Genomic DNA, 16,605 nt, shown 5'->3' with positions numbered 1-16,605 from the left:
TACGCTTTTGCATATCAGTAGCGAAGTATTGAAATGTACAGTTGGTAATCAAGAACGACATTGCATCATTTGTATTGATTTGTTTTTTTGAGAGCAAATTTGGACAGTGCAGCAATCGAAACTATTTACACTTCATGAATCTTCAAACGAATGCATAACGTTCATTAGTTTCATTATCCAAAATTGTCCACCCTCCCAACCAAATCACTACAACAAATCACTGTGCCATACTTTCACCCTACATAGTTTGACGCAACCGGCAAACAACAACCAAAAAAGAACGAAGCGAGAAAAACGTCAGATAAAAGCTCATGCGCCGCACAAACAAACACCCAACTCCATATAAGGGGTATCGATTTTCCACCCTTCGGCAATCGCCCCCTTACAATCGCTCGCCTATATTCTGGGCCACAGTCTACTGCATGCATGCGTCGCATGGTCAGGATAAAAAGGGATAGGATTTTATCCCCGTCGGATGGTCGTCGTCGTCGCCGTTTGTGTATGGGTTTGCCATAGGCCAGCCATCGGGATCGGTCCTTTTGCTGCGTTCAATTTGTCTCCAGCCATTAGCCGTGCAACATCAGCGTCGTCAGTCGTGCCTGGTTGGTTCAGTCGGAAATCAGTCACCTTTTTCAAATCCAAATCCGCAATCGATACATCTGCAGAGGGGTGGAAAAAAAGTGCACAGTTTGGCTGCTGGATTTGGGTGGTTTTCCGAGTTTTCCGAAGGACTTTTAGGATCTGGAAAGTGACTTTCGTTCTGCCAGTTCGGCAGTATTCAAGGATTTTTCGGGCAATTTTCTTCTTCTTTTCCAGGCTGGATGTCCATCGTTAATAGTGAGATAGCCACTTCTGTGCGCTAGAGCGAGAGCAAACGGAAGAAGTAAGCGGAAGACGAAGAAAAGTGGTTCACTGAAGTGTTCGGAAGAAAATTTATCGATTGGGTATTTCTGTCTGCTGCCAAGTCGAAAAGGGAGCCAGCAAAGCAGGGAAATCCCCGCCTCAGTGAGTGCGATAGTCCCTGGTGGACACAGGTGGGAAGCAAACAGGGCGAAATGTGGTGAATATTATAGAAGCAGGGCAAAAAAAAAGTGCGTGTCAGTGTGAGTAGCAGCAAAAAAAAAAGTGCTTGAAGGAATTTTTCCGTCGCAGTCGGTCGTACCTAGTTGTGAAATTAGGAAGGATTATTTCGAAAGAGTTCGCAGCACATGCAACCAGCAGAACGCGGAAAAAAAGTGTGTGGAAAATGATCTCATTTAATAGTTCGCTGAACGCCTACTCCGGTGTTTGATTGAGGAGGGCTTCCACGAGCGAGGAAAATCGATAAACTCGGATTATCATCGGCTCGGCTGACGAGGTACCTAATAGCTTTGCACTTTACACACAGAGCATATACGTAATCGCACGGGGAAAGGAGCGACAGACGGATTTCGTCCAACAACAGCAACAGCAACAGCAACAACAACAACAGGCCTACCATCCTAGACGTGTAACGAACCGGTTGGATAGACCGAATCCCCGACCTCCTAGCTCCGGTCGGAAAATCTTTCATCCACCTTATCCGCACCACTCTCACTCTCGAAGCCCTCGAGGTGCGCTATAGCTCTGCCGAAGGGGGTGTGCGTGCGATATTTTTTCTTCGGTGTGTGACCTGTTTATCCAAGAAAACCAGCCTTCATGATCGGATCATTTTGGAATCTGTGTAGAGCGTGCCCATCAATGCCTGTAGACAAGGTAGGATATCTCAATTTATTTTCCGCGGTGTGGTTGTAGACATAATGGGGGAGGGCAGTGATTTGACATTTGACATTTCAATTCCCTTCTCTTATCTATTTTGAAAATTTGCTTCGATCAGACAGGGTGGAATGTGGCAATGGTAGTTCGAGGAGAAGTGACACACGGTTTTTTTTTTGTGATACAAATCTTCAATCAAAGTTACTGAATGCAATGATTAAAAAATCTCAACTATATAAGAAATTACTTCCATATCAAACTAAAGTTGCGTTTATTTAATTAAAATTCATGAAATTTCCAAAACACGATGCACAAAAATGAAATTGACTCATATACAAATGAGAACACCTGTGTCAATTTTGAATTGTTTTATCAACGTTCGAAAAGCGTCATCAAGTAGGGGTATTTTTCCTCTTCCAGCTGGTATAAGGAATCTATCGAAAATAAACTGTAAACCAAAATTTCCTTCCAAATCCATATAAAACTATATTTTATTAAATGAAAAGTTGCTCGATTCTGTGTGTCATGTTCTTCTTTATAACTTAACATAGTAGAACAAACCAAAAAATACTTTATAAGGGTCGTCTGATAGATTGTACACGCTATTTTGAATCTACCCAGTAACTGGGTTAATGGCACCCAGTCTTGTAGCCAGGAAGGAGTTGTCAAAATCTGGGTAAACTAGCTTTGTTCTGATGAGTAGAATCTACCCATATTCTGGGTAAATGGTTCTGAGTGAAATTTTCCCAAACTTCGACATGGCGGAGCTTGTTTACTGTTCAAAATATCCAGTGAAATGTTTACTGTTCAAAATATACAATTCTGACGCTAAAAATGTTACAGCTACGGAACTGTTTGTATTGCGAATGCTACCGGCAGCTATAGTTAGTAAGTATATTGTTAGTTTGTGAACTTTAAACTTTCTTATAATTCTAGGTTATCCTGACATTCTGTGCCGCTTTTCTTGATGACAAATCTTTGTTGTTGTTCTTATTTAAAAAGTTTATTCTAAATCAAATCTCATTAAATGGTTAGCATTTGTAATGATATCCTTATTTGGGAACTACAATGCCTTATTTCATAGTTATACATTTTTTCGACAAACATTAACAGGCTAGATTAGCCGAGAGATGAGCTATAGTCGGGTGAGATTATGTTTGATAGAGCTGCTGCAGCGGTCATATCAACAAATTTCTATTAAATGGGTAAAGTTTACGCAGTTATCAAATGTCGACATCTGAGTAACCGTTACCCAGTTTTTTTTCGCAAGTACGTTTACCCAGATTTGGGTAAATGCATGTTTACCCATTTTTGGGTAGGTTCAGTTTTGACCGAACTGGGTAGACTCTACCCATTTTTGGGTAGTTTTCAAGTAGCGTGTAGTTCAGCTTTCTCGGACAGTGCATTTTCGTGTTTTTTAACGCATCGTTACAGTATACTTTTGACTATGTCAAAGTTTTAGAACTCTTAATATCTTTTTGAAGACGTTCTTTACGATAGGCTGCTTCGATGCACCAAAAAATGTAGAGTGCGCTTTGCGATTATGAGAGGAAACGTCAACCAAACCGATTGTTTACATCGATATTACATTTTTTACACAGTGTGCAAAACAGTGAGGTTCATTGAGTCATTTTGATATGAATATGAACGGCCATCTGGCTCATCATTCACTGCCTCGTGAGAGTTTGAATGATTGAGAGGTAAACGAGTCACTGACAGCCGAGCACTCAGTCAGTAGCTCAGTCAACACGTTTATTCTGCCGTGATATTTGTTTTGAATGACTGAGGACTGACGTACCCAATATTTGTTTTGAATGACTGAGGGCAAGACGGTTTTATGACAGGTGGGCAGGAACTCACGGTCTCCCAGTATTGGTGAGTTCTTTGCCGTTAATGTTCACGAAAAGTTCACTATTTTGCTATACAGAAATTCAAAACAAAAATTTTTATCTGCGGATTTGAACAGTTTTTGACCTGTTTCATACTACCGGAAGGTGTATGCTGGTCACAAATGCCGTGCCAAACTGATTTCCTACTCAATTAATCAATCTTTGATGTGAAATTCGCTAATAAACACGAGGCGCATTTCTTATAGCAAACATGCCATAACAAAATGTTCATGGTTCATTTTAGTAAACAAACTAACACTTCTTCCGACTGTGGCACCTATGTATTAGGCGCCGAGGACTGAGCGTACATTTTATATGGAAAAATTACTCAATTATATGCTGTGTGACGAAGGCAAGCGGTGTGCGTCGCCTGCTCGTGAGTGACTGAATGTTCTTGTTGGCTCTTTCATTGCCTCGTCCTTTGAAGCCGACGCACAATAGATACGTTTTCAGGTTTTTTGACAGTTTGCCCATGCATTATCTGTTCAAAAACCCGAAAACGTATCTATTGTGCGCCGGCCTTTACCGTTTGATACAAACGGTCTGCACAGAGCAATGGATTGAATAGTGCAGTGCTTTCACACTCAGCTTAGGCAGTCAAAAATTTTAAGCTTTTTTTTACATATCAAATAAACGTATATGTTTATGCCTATCTTGCAAATATCCATCGGGAGTGATCTTATTTTACTATTTTCCACTTAGGTCAGAACAAATCTCAAGTTTTTCTTTTGTCAAGCAAATGTTGGAATATCACAAAAAAAAAAACTTTCAGTGTATGTTTATTTTTTTTAGTATCGCTAATTATTTTGGGTATGGATACTCGCTTTGCTAGAGTTTATTATGTTGTAGAATATCACCTTACTATTTCAAAGATTTTTTACATAAATTGGCACTTGACCAGTACGGCATGCCAGGTCCTTGAAATCGGATCAGATTCAGTTTTTGAAAACGGATTTCATCGAACATCATTCCTAGTCTTGTTTGGAAACTCACTAGGTAAGCCGCCTTCAATCTGATCGATCCCTCTTGTTCGTTGTGCACATCTTCGTCTTGTTCCAGTCGGATCACTACCAAGAACCATTTTCATTGAGTCGTTATCCGACATTGTTACACCGTAGTCACCAGATTTTTGCATTCGATCTAAATTTCAATCTTTGAAAAATTGGCTTGTATTTAATAAAATTGACCTTGCTCAATCCATACGTGAAAGTTGAACCGGGTTTGTTATTCGAAATAATTTTGTTTTAGAAATTTGGGTTACCTTTTTCTGCAAAGATGGATTATGATACCGTCCTTTGAAATTTATGCTTAAATTTTATAGAATTGACCTTGCTGAATTCATATGTGATGATTATTTTTTACAAACACACAAAGCCAGGTTTAAATTGAAAACAAAACTACGATTTTTTGTAAAAAAATGGTTTTTATGTTCAACCAAGATGGATTTTGGTTCCTTACTTTGAATATTACGCTTGAATTTTGTTGAATAGACCTTCCTGAATGCACACGTCTAGTTAGATTTTTTTGGAATACGCACAATTGTTGAAAACTGAGTTTAAATTCAAAAAGGACGTATTTTAAGTATCAATTTGGGTTTCCTGTTCTGCCATGTTATATTTGTATAGGGAGGAACTATCGAAAACAGAACGTTTCGTTTGAGGTATTCCGCTTGATGGTTTATCCGGAATTTAGCAATACCCAAAAATCAATTGCTTTGATCCCAATTAGTGTCAAAAATCACGGTTTCAAAGAAGTATAAGGCTAAAGCGAAGGCTAAGAAAAAATGTTAGCGTTTGAAATATACGTTTTAGATGTAATGTAAAATGTATTTAAAACGTTTTATTTTTTGGTTTATTTTTTATTGCCCGGGGGGGCCCTGACTGGTTAGATTGATTGATTGATTTATCTTTATTTAGGAGCCTTTCAGCCTGAGGCTGGTTTGCCTCCAAGGTTGACTGGTACGAGCATCGAGTGACAAAAGAAAAACTTGTGAGTTGTTCCGGCCTTATCTAAACTGATTTATAGCTAAACTAAGGCTGTGAACCATTTGCCGAGTTAAATTTAACATTTTGAAAGTTATTTCTTATGTTCTAAATTCCCGTGCTGTCGATCGACCGGTTTTCGAGCCACGGTCGTCAAAATTTAACTTCTTGTCTGTCAGAAATAACCATGCTTGGATAGCAGGGTTAATCGATATCTTTCCATCTGTCAAATTTTAACCAAAAGTTAAAAAAATCGCCAAATGGTTCAGAGCTTACGCAGTTGAAATGTTATTCTTAGTCTTTTGAATTATGCATATACATTTTTTTGAGGTGGTATTAAACTTAGAGTTTCTAGATCATAATACGCCTTTTTAATCGAGGGGGGTGTCACATCTAAATCTCGATTCCAGATGCTCAAAAAAGCTCACACTAGCAAATCAATCTACGAAAAATATTCTTTCACTTCTCACATCTACTTGCACCGTGCATCATCTGCATGCATCATTCAATCTTCAGAATCGTCATCAATCTTCTTTCTATCTACTCTGTATGCGCGCAGATAACCACAGCAACACAAAATCTTTCCGGCATCGTAGATAGAGACACCCCCTCGTTTTTAATAGAAACAATCGATTCAACCCCTAGTGGTGAAAAAGAGAACGCCAAAAAGGGTGTTTTCAGTGTTCACTCGGCTGTCGACAAAAGCAGACCACTCTCGATGTGTGCTACGCGATCGTCTGTTTTCTCGGCAGCAACCATTGTGTGGTCCTCCTCATTGTTCTTCATCAGCAGTTCTTTCGGTCGATGCGTCGTCGACTTTGGAAAGCAACCGTTTCGTGATGAGTGTGTGAGTACTGACCACGTTTTGCGTCCATTGCTGCAATGGACGCGCTTTGACCCTCGTTGGCGTACAACAATTTGCCATACAATGAAACTACTGGAAGCGGATCCAGTTCTGATGGCGGAGGCTTTTTGGATAGCGGAAGATAAAGTGTTTATTGTGTTGTACCTTTTGACTATAGCTTTAAAATGTATTGTATAGTGACCAAGAATCCTCGGCTCTGTAAAGTTAATTCGGTTGAGCCTTATCAAATAAATTAATTAACAAAAAAAAAGGGTGTTTTGAACAGAAATTGTTTCCGTGAGGCATAGGAAGTGGAACACTTTCTCACTTTTCCTGACAAATTGATTCATCTGAAATGTTTCAAAACTTGATAGGCATTGGCGTAGCTAGACAATTTATCTGGAGGGGGCCTAGATAATTCTGGAGGGGGTCTGGCCCCCCTGGCACCCCCATTAGCTACGCCAATGTTGATAGGGTAAACGCTCCTATAGTTGCGGTACGTTAGAAGCGTTGGCTTCCATTTATTAACGTCCTTTTAAACAAACCACCTTGAGAAGGTGGAAATAGTTCATTCAGGACGGCTTAGAAGCGTTGGGTTCCTATAGTTGTGTATGGAGACTCCGTTCACAACTATAGGAACCTAACGCTTCTAACGTACCGCAACTATAGGAGCGTTTCTCCTAAACAGTTGAAAAGTTTAATTCTGTGTCGTTTTGCAAGGATCCTGTTGGTGAGAATAATGGAGAATTAGAATAGTACCTTAGTAGTTATGATCTTCCCGATTTCTTGTGTGTGAACAGATCTGTGGAAAATCGTAAAATAAGACAATTACCGATGGAAATTGGCAAGATGTTCAATGAAAAGTGTTCAATTTGGGTTGTGTATACATCCTTATTCAGATTAAAACAAACCGTTTGGATGACGTTTCCTGACACTCAAAAAATTTCACACGTTTGATCGAAGTGTTTAAACACTTGATTTTTTAAATGCAGAATCACATTTACTTTAAGTGTATTTCACCTTGGTTCGATGTGTTATACACGTTAATTTAGAGTGTTTCAAACTTTGAAATGTTGAAAATTTCACGCTACTGTTCAAAACAGATGGATTTAAAGTGTTTTGCATTTCAATACGATGTGAATTGCTTGCTCAGAAAGGTAAACATCGAAAACAAGAGTTGTGACTTTATCCTATATAACATTATGAAGGTGGCATGCAACTTACCTTTTCCCTCAGGGGCTGCCTGCTCTGTCGATTGAGAGGTTACGTTGGGCCCGCGCCGTCGCTCGTTGCTCTCTGCGTCGTCGCAGGCGTCGGGGTACTTTCTGCAGGGATTCTTGTAGGAATCCTGTGAGCACACGTGATTAATATTTTTGTTGGCACACTTTTCGGACGTAGGTTCAAAACTTCATCCACTCGCGCACTATTGTGGACCGTTCTAACGGCAGATTCTGGTCTGGTTTCTCGAACCAACACTAGGATCACGAAGGAGGCAATTCTTCACTCCTTCGCCTACCACACACCCGACGGACACTCGCGAACTACCAATCCCATGCAGTCGAGAACGCCTGTATCTAATGGCGGGGATTGGGGACTAGCTCGGCGGCAATTAATACACACGCCACTTGCAGGTTTCGGGATACTTCGTCCGAACACCAGAATTACGCACTATCGAGACTGGGTTTAGCTTCTTCTGGCCAGGTTAACAGCCCGTTTCACTCACCACACTAGGCGTCACACACGCGAAGGCAAAAATCCGTCTTTCCTTTTTCTAACACTTGACTTTATTCCGCGCGTCCGTACTATCCAAAAGGTTTTCCACAAAAAAAAAGACCCATCAAGCGATCGAGCGCCAATTTATCTTCTCCCTCGCTCGCAATGGGAGGACTGAACTTCCTTCCCACACACTTTTTCCAACCCTTGAGAAGGGGTGGTAGTTGTCTACTCGAGCAGTTTTGGTAGCGGACGGCGCTCAAATAGGCGAGTTTATTTTAAATATTATAACAATTTCTAGTTCTAACTCCTATCTTTCAAACTATTACAATAATGGGTATATTTTAATTTAATTGGACATGCTCTAATGTTACACCTATTAAACCGCCTCATATATGAGAACAACCCTGGCACAGTGAGATAGAACGAAGACTCCGGCAGCAGCACACCCCAACAGTCCATGATCGAATCCCAAATCAGACCCATTAAAAAGATATGTGATAGCTCTGGCCTCTGGCAGTTTTGATTATATATTTGTCGATTCATTTTTAGGGTCGGCAAAGTAGAAGTCGATAAAGTAGAATATTGTAGAATATTGTAGAATATTGAACTATGATGCGCAAAGCTATTGATATCACCATATAAGGCACATATAATCCAAGTGTGTCACAATTCAAATCCATAGTGTTCATGCATGGTTCATAGCATAAGATTCACACATGAAATGGATGTGTTTCACAATAAGCGCAAAATTAAGTGTGAGACACATGATGATGGCGTGTGGAATTTTTTGAGTGTAGATACTATAGATTCCATAGATAAGCGGAGGCACAAAAAGTTGTTTTGGCAACCATGAAAAAATTTGAAATGATTTTACTGGCATCCGTAAAAATGCTCATACCATCATCGAGCTCTTCGTCGTACAGTTTTGTTTTGTTTCATGCGGAAAATTTCAAAATTAAGTGCAAAGCAAATCTTTGCAACAATGAATCGAGGAGTGGTTTGCATTATGTTCTCTTCTTCCGTTTCTACGCGAAATAAATCGGAGTGTTAGTGTGGAAAGCGTTTTGTAATCATAATATTACAATACTTCTCCCACAAAAACACCATGATGACGCCATGCTCGTTTGGCTACATTAATTGACAGTTCGTTTGGCTACATTCTACTTTTCCTCCGCTTATCTATGGAAGCTATAGCACCGACAAACTGACATGAATGACCATAGCAAAGGCAATAAAATTACTGACCAAAGCACACTACTGACATCTGTCTCCGTGTTCGCGGGAAATATTTAGCTAAGCCTTGAACCTGCATGCAAAAGTTATGAATTGGTTCGTGTCTGATCTATTCTGGACAAATTATTTTTATCTAGATCAAAAAATCCTATGGTTTGGCAGTTCGGATCACTGCACATTTAAATCGACCGTTTACGATTTTCGGACATAAGCCAGAATCTAGGCCAGAATTAAGTGTCATGTCGGTTTGTCGGTGGCTATAGTATCTATAATGAACAGCAAAAGGATGCACGGAGAACCAAAACTACCCAACGGTTGAGTTCTTTAAACATACTTTTGAGTTGATGCCTCTCACTTTCTCTTTTGTTGATGTCAAGAACGAAAACAGCAAAACAACCCAAAATTGAGTTGTATTCACCCAACTCGAAAGTTCCGTGCGCAAAGTTAAAATTGAGTAAGTTGTGTAAAACTCAATTTTGAGTAGTTTGAACTTGACGTTAAGTGAAAACAACTCAAAAGTATGTAATCCTGTTTACATGCGAGTGAATGACAACAACTCACAATTGAGTAGACGCTAGAACTCTAAATTGAGTTGGCGCACGGAACTGCCAACCTGGATGAAAATAACTTAAAATTAGGTACTTTTTTCTTTCCGTGTAGGCGAATCCTATAGAAATTAAGCGATTGTTTCAGCCTCTGGCGGTGAAAAAGAGTGATTTTCATCGTAAAGCATAGGAAGAGGAACATATTTTCACCTTTCCTGATTAACTTATCCACCGCAGGTGCTTGAAATTATTATCCATGTGGAATATTTTGCTCTCTGTATCGGATTTGCAGTGCTTTGGCTGGTGCGAACTATTCCAGCAGTAATGATCTTCCGGAATTTTAATGTGTATAGCACAGAGAACAGATTTGACTATTCGACTTAAGCGCCACTAACGGTGACTTCCCCTCTTAAAAACCCTCTTGGCAAACCTGATGGCGCTGGCGTAGCACAATTTACACTAAACAATAAGTGCTGGTAGCGCCAAGTGGCAATTTTTGACAGAATTTTTTTCGATCCCTGTGCCAAATTGGTCGAAAGTGGAAAATTTATAGAGGATATCAGGAGATGTTAGTGCCACGTAACGGCGATGTTCCCACCTCGGTTCCCACTTATCTTTACACAAGTTTCTGACCGATGTTGGACGTCTGTTCTCTGTGTGAATAGTCTCAAATTTAAAATCGGCGGCAATAATAGAGCTAATAAACTATAGAGGAAGAATAGCGCTGCCGTCGAAACATCTTTTCCTTACATCTAATAGGGACACAACTGTCAAAGCGAGAAAAAACTATTATTCAACATCAGAACAAAGGGAACAACGCAAGGAATTCTTTCGACAGTGTTACTATTGAAACAGACGTTCAAGTTCGATCAAAAACTTGTGTAAAGTTAAGTGGAAACGTCGCCGTTATGCAGCGCTAGCATCTCCTGATTTCCTCTATAAATTTATCACTTTCGACCAATTGGGCGCTAGTATCGATAAATTATCTGTTGAAAATTGCCACTTGGCGCTAACAGCACTTAGTGTCTAGTGTAAGTTTTGCAACGCCAGTGCCATCATGTTGTCAAAGAGGGTTTTTAAGTGGGGAAGTCTCCGTTAGTGGCGCTTAAGTCAAATAGGAATGTTTACACAAGTTTTTAGAGAAATTTTGTTCGAGCCTCAATGTAATGTAAACAAACGGTTTGGTTGACGTTTCTTCTCGAACTCACGTGGTGCACTCTACGTTGGTGGTGCATTAAAAAGGCGTATAGGGCACCACGCGAGTTCGAGAGGAAACGTCAACCAAACCGTTTGTTTACATCAGAAGAAGGATTCTTCACAACGCAAATTAAAGTATTTTTCATTGAACATCTTTCCAATATCCATCAGTAATTTTACGATTTTCCACACATCACTGATTAGCACCTAAACTATTCACACACAAGCAATCCGGAAGATCATAACCACTAAGGCACTTTTAAATTTTCCATTTCTCTCAACAAAAAATTCCTGGACACTAGCAGGATCCTTGCAAAAACGATACAGAATTAAATTTTTCAACTGTAAATCAAGTTTTGGAGAATCTCAGATGAATCAATTTATCAGGAACAGTGAAAAAGTGTTCCGCTTCCTATGTCTCACGGCGAAAATTCTGCTAACAACACTCTTTTTGACATTCTCCTATTTACCACCAGAGGCTGAATCGATCGTTTAGTTTCTATTAAAAAGGCGTATGTCTCACGGCTGAAATTTCTACTAACAACACTCTTTTTGACGTTCTCCTATTCATCACCAGAGGTTGAATCGATCGCTTGGTTTCTATTAAAAAGGTGTATCGTCTAGCGCACTCTACATTGGTGGTGCATAGAAATAGCTTATGCCATGTGCTAAATATTTGCACGGCGCACAGTGGGACCATTCTGAAAAAAAAAGACGAAAACCATTTTCACACTTTTCCCGATGTTTTAGCGTTTAGGTGTCTTCGAAGAAGTTTCATGAAATGTTATTCTTAGTCTTTTTTATGCTTTTACATTTGTATTGAGGTAGTATTACATTTAAAGTTTCTAGATCATAGTACGCCTTTTTAATCGAGTGGGGCGTCACATCTAAAACTCGATTCCAGATTCTCAAAAATTCTCACACTAGCGAATTAATCTACGAAAAATCTTTTTTCATTTCTCACATCTACTTGCATCGTGCTTCATCTTTTTGCAGGAATTCTCAGAATCGTCATCAATCTTCTTTCTATCTACTCAGAATGCACGCAGATAACCACAGAAACACAAAATCTTTCCTGTATCGTAGATAGAGACACCCCCCCCCTCGTTTTTAATCAGCTGGGTGACATGCCGCCATGTTATTGAAACCAACATCTGAAACGTCACAATTCCAGTGTGAACTGCAAAAATGGCGTGACTGAATTTTCTTATTTTTATCATATGAAATTATTTTCCCTTTTATGCCATATAAATGGTTGACTTCGTGGTAGAAAATCAGAAAATAATGTTTTATGAGTCCTAAGTTTATTTTTTTACAAAATGTAAGCAAAAATATTAAGAATATCCATAATATCAGTCACGCCTTTTTTGAAATTCTGGCTTGAATCTTCTATTTGTTTACAAATTATGAGCTGTCAGTGGGGCCCGCAATTCGCGGACCCGCAGCGATGTTAGCTCTTTTCAAGGCAAGGCAAACAAGATAGGGATGCCACCCAGCTGTTTTTAATAGAAACTAAGCAATCGATTCAACCCCTAGTGGTAAATAAGAGAACGTCAAAGAGAGTGTTTTTAACAAAAAAAAAAAAAAAAAAAAAATCCGTGAGACATAGGGAGTGGAATACTTTCTCACTTTTCCTAACAAATTGATTCATCTGAGATGTTCCATTCTCGATTCTTACCGTGCATGCCTGCACGGCTAGAAAAAAGTACCCAAAATTAAGTTCTTTTCACTCATCTCGGCTCTATAGTGCAGGAACCCAAAAGTAGGTAAAGTGGGTCAAAGTAATTTTCATTTACTTGTGTGCAGTTCGTATGGAATTTTCCACTAGCTTTTTAACCAAAAGTAAGTTCGTTGTACCCAACAGTAGGTAAATATGATTATACTCAACGTTGGGTTCCCACACTTTACTACCCCTATTGGGTGGTTTTGCTCCTTCGTTTTTGACAACATTAGAAGGAGAAAAGGAGACAAACTAGTAAAAAGTAAGTAACAGTGAACTGGCTGTTGGGTACTTTTTTCTTACCGTGAGGGTTTGTTTTCGTTTCTTTGTTTATTTATAATTCGGTTGGCAGTTCTAACAGCAAGCAAAACACTTCTCACAGCTTAACAAAAAAAATCATCTAACTAACAACTCGTACTAATACCATAGAGGTAACTCTATCTAAGACTAGAAGGTCCCGAAGAAACGTGCTCAACTGTTTGTTCAGCTCTGGTTCTTCGGTCCCAAGCTAATCGATGCACCCCTCGAAACATAAGAAAATCCACGAGTCCCTCATTTTATCTGTCAAACTTTCATAGCGAATCAAAACAAACATAGTGCAGTACACTCAAAATAATTCGACAGTGAGCATGCATAAGGGCCTATACGCGATGATCGATTCTCTTCATCGATTTTCTCTTTGCATTGCTACAGCTAAGCGAAACAATTTTGTAGAATTTATTCAATGTAGAGTTGTAACAGGTTGCATTGGCTATCAAAAGCAACAGCAAACGCACCGACAAACGTTAAATCTAGCGAGTTATTAACAAAAGAGAAAATCGATTAAGAGAATCGATCATCGCGTATACGCCCTTATGAATGCTCACTGTCGAATTGTCACGTCAAAGCTACGTGAAAACATATGTGGATTTTTTCCATCGCACTTTTCACGTAACACTTACGTGATTTTCATGTAGCGATGAACGCATCCATTCCCACCATTTCCACTGGAGTTTCACGTAAATATTACGTTATTTTTTAGTATTATCTACGAAACCTTTCAGTGAATTTTAAATGAAATTATGATACAATTTATGTTAAAATCTTATCAAAAGTAATTAGAATTACTGTGATTTAATTTATAGTAAATGTTGCAATAATTGCAATGATTTTTACTTAGCAATTATTTCAAGCATTAAATGCTATATGAATATTACGCAATTATTGAAACGTTATCAGGATTAGAAAAAAGCCGTTATTTTGTCCAATGTTTATTATTATAATGACAACGAATACTTATTGACTATTTAACAGTGGTTTAGAATTATATGTATTAAACCTATTTTTGACACGGAAGAAGTAATGTATCGTCCAAAATCTGCAACAAATGACCGGCGATCTCTAAATCACTTAACAGCTCTTGCAGTGCGGTTTGTACGGTGGCCATGTTGGTTATTTTTTCATACGTGTGAAACACGTAGAAAGAACGTGAAAGTAGAACTGTCAGTATCGGCAGGATGATGTTCCCAACGTACGTGATTTTCACGTAAGTGTTATCGATTAACAAGGTAGATGTGAAATGTGTTTCAGATAAAATTCAGATGGTAACAACTAAATTCTACTTGTGTCAGGTAGCCTCACAACCAACAATACTTTTTTAGATCTACGTGATTTTTCACGTAATTTTGACGTGACAATTATTTTGAGTGTGCTAGAATTTCGACTAGAATGGGGTACGTTAATCGATTTGCTTGGGTCCAATAGGCTAGTTAAGTAGTGAGCCAATTCAAAATCGTTAGTTTCCACCGGTTGCTATTACCGTTCTTTGAATTTGTTTAATAAGCGTTATGTCCTGTTAATTGTTTATAGATAAATATGTGGACGATAAATTAAATATATTACACGTAATCTTCAAGTGCTGAGGCTCTAGAAAGCTGCAAAGCTTGTTCGACTTGAATTGAAAAAAATGAAAGCTAGCAGTCTCTTCGTCGCATCGATTTTGTCGATTGAAGCTGAAATTATGACGCCCTGATCATGGGGCCACGACATAACTGCTTTGAATAATGCTGTTTCAAAGCTTCGGATAACAATAGCAGCACTAATTGAAGACTATATACATATGGCACTGCTGGGGAAGATTTTCATCCATGGGATTCTTTGTTGTAAAATTCCGAAATGTCACCCATGTGGAGTTCTTCAGTGAACCACTTTACCATTTCCAACCATACGCTCGTGGATCGACGGCCCTTGATGCCGCCACACTGCACTCTTCCATTATCGCTCCAGTTCCTCAATTTCCCAGTGTTCCACATACTCGTTTTTAATCGGTCATAGTGTGCCTGGGTTGGCCCGCAGTACCGGCGGCAACGACGTACAGCGCAAGCTTCCTCACTCTAAAAAAGTGGCTGGATATTGTGCCGCACTTATCTTCCGCACACTCACACACACATACACATCGGTCGGGGAGTTGGCTTACGTTTCGCCGTGGATAAAATTTCGTCCACCTTCCACCGTCACGTACCTGAATGCTCGGAAAATGCCATTTTTTTCCTTTTGTTCGGTGACCAGCGAACAGCTGGGGCGCATACCTTCATAGTTGGGGCCACCTTCTTTGAGGAGGATGACGCAAGAATGGTCTCCGGTGGGTCGTAAGATTTCGCAATATTCGATTGGAAGAAGATGGCTCCTGTTTTTTATGAGCTCCCGATAACGGGTGGGTCTTGGATAAAGTGCCATTTAAGAAGGATGCTTTGGGCAGTTACTGCGGTTGTGCGTGTGTGTGGAATTAAAATCTCGATTGAAGCCCTTTCGTAAATAAACAAATGTATTTCAATCGTAAAAAAAATCGACATCCATGATTGATTTGTTTCTTTGAAAGTCAAATTACTTCAATTATGAATTAGTACCTATTCTGCATTCGGACGGGCACAGGACCCCCCCACCGGCGCAGGTACAGGTGAATCGTGAAAAAAATGTTACTTCATGCAATCATTTTGGTTTCCCCAATGAACTATGCGGGCATTTTTCCATCGCGTGCAGGTTCCGCAGATTGACATGACGGTAATAACCTCAATCGTTGATTCTGTCCGAGTCCGAACTGGTACCGGGCCACACCGTAGATAGAAGTATGTATACCTATCTACGAATCAGTATGCTGCTATTTCCAGCCAAAGCATGTGAGCAAACACATTAGAAACGAACCGGGCGACCTGCGGACGCTTGCCGTACAATGGCACACGGAGCGCCGAAAAAAGTCAATATTTAGAGAATTACGTCATTTTCGGATCCTTTCGAGCCTGACGGTTGCTTCGTTGGTTGCTGCTGGCCATGCGGGGGGAAGTCTTTTCCGTCTGTGTTCATTGGGGAATGGAAGGACCAGTGAATAGCTCGAGGAAAATTGCTTTTCTTTAGAAGGAATTCGCAGTTTGGTTATTCGATACACTCTAACATTATAGTACCCATTGATGAGTACAATTTCACCTATTTTGAAGTAAAGTAGCTTACCCACTAATGGGTAACAATTACACATTTATGGTTAGTTGCACATTACTGGGTAATTTTTTTTTACCAATTTAATGGGTAAACCTACTTTACTTCAAAATGGGTGAATTTGTCCCCATTAATGGGTACTTTTCAGTTACAGTGTATTAAACACAATTGGAAAATAAGTGGGGCTTTGCGTTCTCTAGAATAGGTAGTTCCGGACTTTATGCTCAGTTTCTGTTTATTTGTTTCCTGTGCTTTGTGGTTGTTTTACGTCTTCTGT

General features: G+C 39.5%; 1 protein-coding gene across 11 annotated transcripts in view; it reads left to right on the top strand.

The window, feature by feature from the left end:
• Positions 1 to 515: 515 nt before the first annotated feature.
• Positions 516 to 16,605, top strand: part of LOC135698743 (uncharacterized) — a 161,364-nt gene continuing 145,274 nt past the window's right edge. For 10 of the 11 annotated variants that reach the window (XM_065218854.1, XM_065218853.1, XM_065218857.1 and 7 more), the window contains exons 1-2: positions 516 to 602; positions 817 to 1,734. In XM_065218854.1, the coding sequence (XP_065074926.1) occupies positions 1,678 to 1,734 (57 nt within the window). In that variant the 5' untranslated portion in view covers positions 516 to 602; positions 817 to 1,677. The other variant, XM_065218860.1, reaches the window with a different exon arrangement.

The sequence above is a fragment of the Ochlerotatus camptorhynchus genome, unplaced genomic scaffold, assembly GCF_037179485.1.
Source record: "Ochlerotatus camptorhynchus isolate MF236.1 unplaced genomic scaffold, CSIRO-AGI_Acam_v1.1 ptg000094l, whole genome shotgun sequence".
NCBI classification, from domain to species: domain Eukaryota; kingdom Metazoa; phylum Arthropoda; class Insecta; order Diptera; family Culicidae; genus Ochlerotatus; species Ochlerotatus camptorhynchus.
The sequence above is the reverse complement of the archived record's forward strand: the minus strand, read 5'-3'. Positions and strand labels throughout refer to the sequence as shown.